The sequence below is a fragment of the Gordionus sp. m RMFG-2023 genome, chromosome 5 (genome assembly GCF_954871325.1).
Source record: "Gordionus sp. m RMFG-2023 chromosome 5, tfGorSpeb1-WG-v2, whole genome shotgun sequence".
Classification (NCBI taxonomy): Eukaryota; Metazoa; Nematomorpha; class Gordioida; order Chordodea; family Parachordodidae; genus Gordionus; species Gordionus sp. m RMFG-2023.
In genome coordinates, this window is record NC_088779.1 from 20,834,213 (window position 1) to 20,845,628 (window position 11,416).

An 11,416-nucleotide genomic window follows, 5' to 3' on the forward strand; every position below is an offset into this window, starting at 1 on the left:
TATACTCAGGCAATGGCGATCTTTTTTTGAAGATTCGAAGACATCTTCAAGGACACTCAGATCTCGGACATCGAACAGGTTCCTTTACAAGAAGACTACCAGTTGAGGTATATATCAAGCTCAAATCAATATGTTCACCTACCGACTTCATCAATCCATCGATATTGATTGAAAAATTTAGGTTATTACACCCGAGGAAATCTACAAGTTCCAACTTATTATTATTTAATGCAGCTGTACAAGGTAAAAACGAAAGTTACATCAATTGGTTTGCTAAGTGATAGTAGAGTTATTGAAAAAGTAAAAATTTCATCAATCAGCAAAAATATTAGGCAGAAAATTACGTTAAAAGAAAACATTACATTAGCAGAAGTTCTTTTAAGAGATAATTTTGAAGAGTTAGAATTGAAAGAAAATATAATTGCTAAAGTTAAAAATATTTCTTTAAACGAAAAAATAGAAGATGATACCCATGAAACATGTAGAAAGGCATAGAGGCAGGAAAACAGAAGAAAATAAACAGTTGGTGAGATATGGAGACCATGACGAACGACAAAATTTACAATCTAATTACGATAACAGACAACGATAGACAACAAGAGGCCATGACTTTCAAAGAAATAATTATCAAGGAAATAATTACAACCATAGATATCAAGGAAATAATTACAACCCTAGATATCAGAATTATAACGCGAATTATTACAACAACGTTAGAGTAAACTATCCAGGATCGTACAATAATTCTTCGAGATTTGATAATAGAGCTAGTTATACAATAACTATAATAATTATAGGTTTAATAATGATTATAATTACAGATATAACAGACATTATAACGATTCAAGATTTATTCAAAGACATAACGATGATCATAATGTTGGAAATCAAGGAAGAAATCAAGTATGCAATTCTAAATATCATAACAATGATAATAATCAATCACGATATACAAATAAAGTAAACACTGTAAATATAGAAGAGATAAAAGAAGATGATAATGACAAACTAGAAAGAAAAGAATGTATTTTATACAATTTAGACATAAGCAATATGGATATCGATAATAATTACACAGCTACGATACATATAAGGTTACAGTATATTTGAACGACATGACTATTTTAATGCAGATTGACACCGGCTCAAGGTATAGTATCCTACCGATTCATATCGCGAAAAAGATTGGAGTAAAAATCTTAAATAAATCAGATATTAAATTAACTGGATATGATGGAAACACAATAAATGTATTAGGAACTACCAAAGTCAAGGCAAAATTTGAGGACAAAAGTCAAATCTTAACTGCTTATGTGTCCAGAGTGATAAGATTGCACTGTTAGGAATAACCTGGATAACAGTTTTTGGGAATATACTAGATAAATTTGTGAATAAGGTCGAGGATGATTATGATAATACTATACAAGAAAATTAAGCAATGCAATTTTAAACTTAACAAAAAACCAATGCTTCGCAGCTTTGTCAAATTACATAAAACGATGCCACACCGAAAATCATACCGCCAAGGCGTATACCATATTCTAGAATTGATTTGATAACAAAAGAACTTCAAAAGTGGATAAACGATAAAATTATTGAGCCTGTTGAAGACGTTAGATGGGCTAGTTCTCTCACTCCCGTTTATAAGAGCGATGGCTCACTTAGGCTCTGTGCCGACTTCAAAAATACTATCAACCCTGCTTTACAAGATTTCAAGTACCCTATACCACGCATTAATAATTTGTTCGCAAAATTATTTAAAGGTAAGAAATTTACCAAGATAGATTTTAAAAACGCGTTTCTCCAAATACCTATACGCAAAGAATCCAGAGATTTTCTTACAATATCAACACATAAGGGCTATTATAGGTTTATGAGACTGCCGTTTGGTTTAAAAACTTCGTCGGCAATATTCCAACAAACTATGGATAACATTTTAGGAGACATGAAAGATGCAATATTTTATATCGATGATCTACTGATTACCGGGGACGATGATGAAACTTATTTAAACAACATAAAATAGGTGTTTGATAAAATGAAATATGAGCTTACACTTAACTTTGCAAAAAGTATATTTTTTAAAAAAAAACTACGGTTCTTGAGGCACGATATAGACGACAAAGGTATAGATCTAAATTCAGATAAGATAAAAGCTATTTCTAACATGCCGGAACCGAAGACAAAAGATGAATTGGCAACTTTTTTTTAGCTATTATGGGAAATTTTTATATAATTTTGCAGACATAGCTGATCCCTTATATAAAATGGTTAATAAAGACAAATGGTTATGGGATAGTACACATCAAGAAAACTTCGACGACCTAAAAAAACTGATAAGTACTCCGCCTACGTTAAATTTCTATAATCCGGATCTACCAATAGGCATTGCAACTGATGCTTCAAAGAAAGGTCTAGGCGCAGTCTTATTTCATATTAAAGGTGATGGCAAAGAAAACCCCATTGCTTTCGCGTCAAGAGCTTTATTAAGATCAGAGTTTAATTACCCTAATATAGAGAAGGAAACTTTATCTGTTATATACGCGGTAAAAAAGTTTCAAGAATATTTAATTGGTACGAGATTTACAATAATCACAGATCACAAGCCACTCGTTTATATATTTACGAAGGAACTCAAGGATATTTAATCCATATCAATGCGACTTCAAAAATGGATTTTGGCTATGGGAGCTTATGACTTTATGATAATTCATAGACCCGGGAAACGAAATGTAATACCGGATTGTTTGTAAAGATTACCCCAAATGAACACAGAAGAAATGGTACAAGAGATAGAAGATGAAAAAATTGATGACAAATTTTGGGACTTACCAATAAATTTTAAAAGAATAGTTTAAGAAACTAGTATTGTTATCGAATTAATGGAGGTAATTAACAATATAAAGAATCATGAACAGATAAAGAATAAAATATATAAAAATATGGAAATGGAACTGAGCTTAATTAAAGATCGTCTTTTTAAAGAGAATAAGATCATTATACCGAAAAATATGAGAAAAGAGATATTACAGGAATCACACAAAGAGCATCTTAGTGCTGGGAAAACGAAATTGTTGGCGAGAGATTACTTGTGGTGGCCTGGTCTAAACGCTAAAATAGATCAGGAGGTGAGAAACTGTGATACATGTAATAAATGTACGGACATTCCTCACAATGTACAAAATCCATGGGAAACAGCTGTAAAGGTGTTCGATTCGAACGCGTGCACATCGACTTTGCACAGTTTTAAGGTAGCAATTTCTTGGTATGTGTTGACGCACTTAGCAAGTTTTCTATCATTATAAGAATGAGAGATATAACTTCTACTATTAAAGAATTATTAAAAGTAACCTCAACACCAACAGTCCAATGGTCAGTGTGAGCGAATGATAAGATCAATGAAAATATGTATGAAAAGGAATATGGAAAGTAATAATAAAATAGACTTAAGCTTTGGAAAAGTTTTTATTCAATTATCGCAACATACCAAACGCGACAACCAACAAGATACCAAGCGAAGTGATGTTCAACAGAACCATAAGAACCAGATGGGATTTAATTAAACAACAAGAAGATAAAGTTAATGAATTTAATCGCAATTTATCGTCAAATAGAAATATCATGAATGGTGACAAAGTTTGGTATAAACCCTTCAAGGATAATATATGTGACAAAGGCACGGCAAAACGTAAAAATGGGAATTTAATATTTGAAGTGGATACGGGAGACAAAATTATTAGAAGACATTTAGACCAAATTAAAAAAAGGTCTAAAAGTAGCACACCTCTTGATGAAACGACACATTTGAAAACAAATACTGAAAATGCAATACCTTTTATTGTAAGTTTAAGAAGAAATGATGATCAAAATTTAGGAGTACAAGAACAGAGTCTTGTTAGTCAAAGACCAAGTAGGAATATAATTTTGCCCAAAAAATTCGATAATTTTATAATGAAATAAAGACTAAAAATATATATATATATTATAAAATATTTTTCTTAAAAATAAACTTTCAATAGCAAATTTTAATGAAATATACTAATGATGACAATATAACTATCAAGAAACGTTGAGTGCACGATAAGATTCACATGCAAGAAAAACCTGAGTGGATATCATTTTTTAAAGGGTGGAATGTTGATATTTTAAATTGTTTTTTTTTGTGTTTATATAAATTGATTTTTTTTATAAATTGTGAAAATTGATTTTTTTATAATTATTATATTAATATGTAATTGTATATTGATTTTTTGTTTGTAACATGCTATACAAGCACATTTTTAGTTTTAAAACAGATGTAAAATTTTTAAATAAATTAAATAAAATTAAACTCGTAACTTTGAATATTCTTAATTATTGGGAATGATTCAAATTTTTTGTCATATGCATATTGAGAACATAAATTAAATATATATACATATACTATTTTTTTCTAATATTGAAAACTTTATAGATAATCCAATCAATATTTATTAGATTGTAAATATTTATATTGAAAATATTTTAAAGTGCTGAAATAAATTAACCTTTATATTTGGAATATAGACTTACTATAACTTTATTTTATTTTTTATTTATCAAAATTTGCAATCTAGTTAAATAATAGTATACTCCTAAATATTATTATAAATGTGTTCTCCTAGTTGATTATTAATTTTATATTTGTCATCGGGAAATTTCTCCATAATTTTTTTTTTTATTTATGTCATATAATCCAGGAAATTTTAATACTAATCGCCGTTTCATTCCAACTGGTCTTCCTGGATGGAACATGAGGCATGATAGCAATACTGGATGGCCACAACCTTTTAATTTTGATGAAGAGTTTGATAATGTAAAGTTTTTTTAATACAATAATTAATTTTTTATATTAATATGTATAATGTGCATGTATACTTATATGATTTTATAATATAAATTAGATCAATAGGCAACCTAACAATTTTACTAATGCCCAAAGAATATTACTTAATGATGATCCTTTACCATCATTTTCTTCACCAGCATCTTATTCATCTTCCCCTAGCAGAGAAGGTATATGGGATGATACAAAGGAAAATGACATGATGAGTGATTTTAACAATAGATCTGCATTCAAAATAAATAGCAACACTAATCACTGGAATAGTGCAAGAGAAATACCCATAATAAGATTGGGTGACAATAATGCAAAATATGCAAATCATCCAGATTATAATAGTCAATTTAGGAATAATTCAGATTATTATGATTTAAAAAATGAATTTGACAATCATATACATGATCAGAATAATAGATTAAATAATAATTTTGGAAACATAGAAATCCCGATTGAAGTATGCTTACCTTCCAACATTAATAAACCTAGCTCTTCTAAAAAAATGACTGAATTTAAGCAACCAAATTATTATGTACAAAATGAAATAAAAAATACTTCCAGTGGTCCAAATCATTTTAATCATGTTAAATCATCACCCAAGGATATGGCTCATACCCAAACTACATATAATTCTCAAGATAATCAAAATACTTATGATACTCATCCTGACAACCATAGTAATAGGCCTAGAAGTCGTAAAAGATATTCAAGTAAAAATAAGCAGGATAAAAGATTTCAGAGTAAATCTCCATCTCCTCATAAAAAGCTGCCAGATCCTCATAAAGAATTAAATAAAAGAGCAGGTAGTCAGCCACGTATGACTCATTCTAACATGAAGGATAATGATACACCAAACATATCTATATCTCCACAATCAAAAGAAATAAAATTAAATGATGCCAACTCTAAAGGTAATAAAGGTTATGATGATTTTTTTAAGCAGCCTTCTCTATCACAAGTAAGGGAAATCCCTATCATAACTACCAATACAATCAAGCATCACAAGAATGCTTGTGATTCTCTTGAAGGCTATAATAGTAATGTTCAAAAAGACTATTACAATGATGATGCTTGGAATGATCAGATGGACAAAGGTGCAAAAAGTTTTGGTAAATTAGATTTTTCGAATAAAGATGAGCCTCAACCCTTAGGACATAATCAAAGAAAACATAAAACAGGAATTTATAGAGATATCAAAATAGATGATGCCAAAAATGACGGTTTCAAACGAACTGGAACTCCACATAATTTTTTTGACCCTAAACAAACTCCCACCCATACTTGGACCCCACCTGAAAAAAATCAGCCCTCATCCTACAAAGAAACAAACATTCAACCTAAGCCAAATGCTACATTGAATTCCACTCATATTAATAAAATCAATAAGGATACTGATAACAAAGCCACTGGTAAAATGATTAATCAAAACAAAGAAGTTGATCAAAATAACAACATTTCTACAAAAAATGAAAGTGAATTAGAACCTGCATCCGAATTCAATGAAGAAGACATCACAGAAGGCCATGATTTAACTCCTGCCAAAAAAATTGAAGGGCCTGAGGACATAGTAGCTCGTATCAATAGTAGACTTGACGAGGAACTTCTACCTGCTGTTAAATTTTTTCCCACTAAAGCAGGCCGTACAAGCAAAGAGTTTCTTTATCTTGATGATGCCTTAACTCGTTGCCTCCTGAAATTAGATGCTATAGATTCTGCTGGTGATACACATATAAGGAACCTAAGACGTGAGGCTGTACATAGGGTCAATGATTGCGTTAATTTATTGGAATCCAAGATTAATGCAGGCAAGGTACATTCAACTTCTAGTAAGAGCATTGATGAAACTACTAAAATTTCTGATTCCAATGGGGATTCATGGCAAGCTGACAATGAAGACATTAAACAGGTGACTGATAAAGATTCATCAGATGGTAAAGGCAGTAAGGGCAAAAATAATTCCAGTGGCCAAAGGAACACTGATCATACCACTTTTGAAAAAGGTAAAAATAAAGGTAATTATTAGTTAAGTTTATCGTTTTACACCATTAGTGCTGTATGACACTAATAAGAAACACACATTACTTGTTACATTTGAAAAAATTGCTCTAACATTACTCGCTACCTTGTGAAAAAAGGAATGTTACTTGTTTGCTACTCAAACTCTTTACTTAAAAAAATACTAAAAATATATAGATTTTCTTTTTATTTTTATTCCCCATAGATATTAAAAACAAAATTATACAAAAATAATATATTAAAATAGAAAAATAAATTACCAAAAAATAATAAATTAGGTATTAATAAATGTGAGACCGGCTTATTTGCATTGCTATATGGAACCATGAATAGCAATGCAATTACCTTGATGAATAACCATCGTAATGGCTTGTTCAAAATAGAAGGCTTCATATGATCAATTATTTGACTTAGTTTCCTCTCTAATAAAGGATAAATTTAAGAAATTTCTCACCAAAAATACCAATTTGTGACAAGTAGGATAAAAATTACTTTATATCTGAATTTTAATTTTTTTACAAGGTTTCTTCTGAACTATTGGCTGAGGCTTTTCTGTTGGATTGTGCCAAAAAATTGATGCATGTATAATCAAGCTCTAGAATACCAGAAAACCAAGGTATTAGGTTGATATTGTGTTAATAAAAAGCCCAATTCGAGTCAATTTTTAAAAACGATTAATTAAAATCTTAGCCATAATAACATTATTCAAGTTTCAAGATTTGGTAAAATAGAGGTCTAAACTTTCTGCATCTATGATCAATAGGACTCTAGAGTATTTTTGGATACACCCCTTTTAGAAGCTTTTGAGGTTGATTTATTGATGTTTGCATACTATGAGAGGAAGTCATTTGAACATTAGGACAGTATTCTTTGGAAGACAATTAATACATTTGGAAGGAAGCGAAATCTTGCAACTGAGACAAAGCAAAATCGCTATACAAAGTTCCTCATAAGTGAGAAGGCTGAGATTTTTACTTGAAATAGCTGACAGCCATTTGGAGCCTGACTTAGAATTTATAATAGCTTGGCTGGCACATTGTTCTATGAATCACTCGGTAAGAGGAAAACAATATAGTGAGACACTAGGAGAATATCCCAAGCTTTCTAAAGGGTTGATGTGGGTCTGCTAATACCAGGTGGACAATTGCTCATCCAAGCCTGAATAGCCCTTTCTAGGTCAAGATCATAACTAGTAGATGTTAATTTGACTTCTTAATCTTGAGGAGATAAAAGTAGCAAGAGAGAGGAGAGATGGGAATGACCAACCCACAATTTTTGCATACGATTTATCTGAAGATTTTATATTTATGATAGCCTCAAGTATTGTGAGGATATGCTACTCATGTTTGAACAAGATTGTAATGAAAGATTGAAGCTGATCTCATGGCATATATGATCTTGGATATCTTAAAAAAAATTTAATTAGAGAGAACACCTGATAGGCTGATAATTCAATTAAAATTGATTGTATTTCTACTAAATTAGAACTTTTTTTAAAATAGGTCATAATTGCAGTGCCACCACAAATAGAACCAAGATGAATAAGTTCTCAGATGGATATATTTGAAACAAAGGATTAGGACAATAGAATTGGTGAGCCGACAATTTTAAGAAAGGAATTAGGATTATTAATAATGTCAGGAATGATGTTTATTGAAGAGATGTCATCGGATATGAAGCCTTAATATAAATACCAGGGGTTTAATAAAGACTTTAAAGCTTGAATTGAATCTATAAATGTTTGAACATCAAGACAGATCAAATTCTTTTTGTAATAATTTGTTTATTTTGGAAAATGCTTTTCAAAATTTTGATCAGGTACGAGAGCAATCTCAACTCAGGTTTTCCAGAACTAAACACGTTCAACAGACAGAGGATGGGAAAGTTGTAATTATATTTAATAAATAAAAATTTTAATTGGGAGAATTTATTAAAAATATTTAAACAATGATCTTTATTTTCAAAACCACTTATAAGATCATCTTCGCAAGAATCTTCATTCTGACCATCATCAAAATCTTTCATATTTGTCATAAAGCAATTATCATATTTTATGACCAAATTACATGATTGCTTACGAAGATATTCCTTTGGACTTAGCCCTAAAATATTTAAAAAATTGGAAACTGATTCATGCTAAATAAAATAATTAAATTATAAAGAACCAAGTTGAAGTTTTTTTTATTAAACAAACTCGTTCCGATTTTTTTTATTATAAATTTTTATAATTTAAAGTTTTGCTTTATATTACATTCTTTATACATAGATAACTACGATACGCCTCCGGAATCCGCCGAAAATTGAAGCGAATCAACAAATAATCTACCTCTAAATGTTTTTATTTTAAGAACTGGGCATACCACCTTTTTTACATAATATTTCCTATCTCTCTCTTTCTCAAAAAGATTGCTTTTTATATAACATAATTTAATTTAAATTTGGCGCTCTTGACACTTGGTACAATAATATAACCCTGTGGATAATTTATTACAAATATTATTTCACATGATATTTTATCATTATTATAAATTATATTTAATTAAAATATATGACAGCAGAAAAAATATTTAAAAAAAATTATATTTTTAATATTAATATTAACGTACAAACGACAGTTTATTTTTAATTAATAGAATTTAGATATATTTTTTTAAAAGATCATTACATTTTTCTAGTCCTTTTATTGCCTATGTTACAAATTTTATAGTTATACTTATTAATATCTAATTGAATCATAAAAATTACCAAAATTATTATATTTATTTATTATTTATAGAAGTAATTATTAATAAATTAATGTTGATTTCCTCATTATGACCTTAAAAATAAATCACTCAACTATTTTAAAACTTTGTGTGTTTGCTGATTTTATTTGCTAATTCTGATTTTAACTTGAATCTTATCTAACCTTAATCGTGATTTGTTCAGTCCAGCAAGTTTTTTTTAAAAATTTGGAGTTAAACTTTGTTCAAATTAATCTAAGATCATGATCTTATTCTTAGGTTTTTTTTAAAAATTGCTCTCCTTATAAGAATTATGGAATGGAATATAAGTTCAAATCCTATACGCAAAGGACAAATTATTCTCGTGAAACTTCAAATAAAGTTTGAAAGTCAGTTACTTTTTAATAACGATACCAATGATTTATGAAAAAATTATTTATAGGACCTAGATATATTTGAATTAACCGTGTAACCCGGAACTAGACTTACATTTGGATGTCCTAATATGATGGTGTAAAAATTTTAAAAAATATCAGTCACCCTAATCTAACACTTCAGTTCATACTTAAGTTCAATTAAAAATAACGGTTCAGGTTCGCTTCGTGTAAAATAAAATCAGTTTGGTTTAAACTTTTAAAACCCGTTGTGAACCTTTTCATATAACGATTTTGAATTAAAGACACCCTATTTGAAAAGAATTAATTATATTTATTTTTTCGGTACAAAGCAAATACGTGGCTGCTAAACCGACGACTGTTTAGAAATAAGATGAATCAAGACATCTCCTAAAGTTTTTGACGTGGACTCGAGCAAAAGTTTAGGTCAAATAAGGATAGGTTTAGTATATTACCGAAACTAGTTATACACTACACTACAGTTAGTATATTAGATGGATAATGTTAGATATTACTGAAGCTATAGGTTGTGCAGGCTAGGATTAATCCAGAGCGAATACCAGACGAATGTTAAATTAGAAGAGAAATCCATGTTTTTTATATTTAGATTATATTATGATAAACATATTTAAAGATAATTAAATCAAAGATAGATTTTCTAGAATCCCATTTGAATGTATGTAGGGATGAGCAGGAGAACAAAAAACCAGTTTTTTTTTAAAAAAAATAAATAATTTTTTAACTATTACAATCCTTATATAGAAAATATAAAGTAATTATTTGGTGCGAATTTTTTTTATCACAATCATCTTGTCTTGTAATATCAAAATGAAAACTCTGGTGAAGTTATTTTTTTGTATAATAAACTATAAAAATCGTTTTAATACAGAATTAAAGGGAATATTATTATTTCTGCCCTATTTATATTTATTCTATTTGTTGATTGATATTAAAATTAATTCACAGATATAAACTCTAATTTTATAAAAATAGATAGAATCAATTTTTATAAAATAGTCATGATTTTTGCTAACCCTAAATTTATGCGATTTTTTATTCCCCTGCAATCATTTATAACTTATGTTGTTTTTCTTACATTTAGATGGCCCGGGTTTGGATACAGGAATAAAATTTGAAAGGACCCAGGTTCGGGTTCAGGAAACATAAAAATAATGACTCAAAATAAGATTTTTTTTATATTCATTTATTATTATACTTCAATATATACATATTCATAATTTACAAATTAAAAATGAAATAATTTATATTTTATATGTTTTATTCTCGCACAATCATAATATCTTCTAAAATATCATACTTGAGATTTCCACCTTAAATATTTTAAAGATGAAAATTTAGGTTCTACCCTTACCTAAAATAGATAGTTATCTTTATAAAATTATTGTACTTGTGTCGCCGGTATA

At 29.0% G+C, this 11,416-nt stretch overlaps 1 protein-coding gene across 2 annotated transcripts; it reads left to right on the forward strand.

Moving 5' to 3' along the window:
* Window positions 1-4,643: 4,643 nt before the first annotated feature.
* Window positions 4,644-9,663, forward strand: LOC135929554 (putative uncharacterized protein DDB_G0282133). Of its 2 annotated transcripts, none has more exons than XM_065466191.1 (3): window positions 4,644-4,834; window positions 4,923-6,870; window positions 9,141-9,663. In XM_065466191.1, the coding sequence occupies exons 1-3, from the start codon at window positions 4,703-4,705 to the stop codon at window positions 9,176-9,178; spliced, it is 2,118 nt and encodes a 705-aa protein (XP_065322263.1). In that variant the 5' UTR covers window positions 4,644-4,702; the 3' UTR covers window positions 9,179-9,663. The 2 variants fall into 2 exon arrangements, with proteins under 2 accessions (XP_065322263.1, XP_065322264.1); XM_065466192.1 differs by having other exon boundaries at window positions 4,923-6,858; window positions 9,141-9,637.
* Window positions 9,664-11,416: the final 1,753 nt, after the last annotated feature.

Coding starts and splice junctions, on each gene's coding strand:
- LOC135929554 (XM_065466191.1), top strand. CDS start 4,703: ATGTCATATAATCCAGGAAATTTTAATACTAATCGCCGTTTCATTCCA. Junction 4,835..4,922: donor TTGATGAAGAGTTTGATAAT/GTAAAGTTTTTT, acceptor AATATAAATTAG/ATCAATAGGCAACCTAACAA. Junction 6,871..9,140: donor TGAAAAAGGTAAAAATAAAG/GTAATTATTAGT, acceptor CTTTATACATAG/ATAACTACGATACGCCTCCG.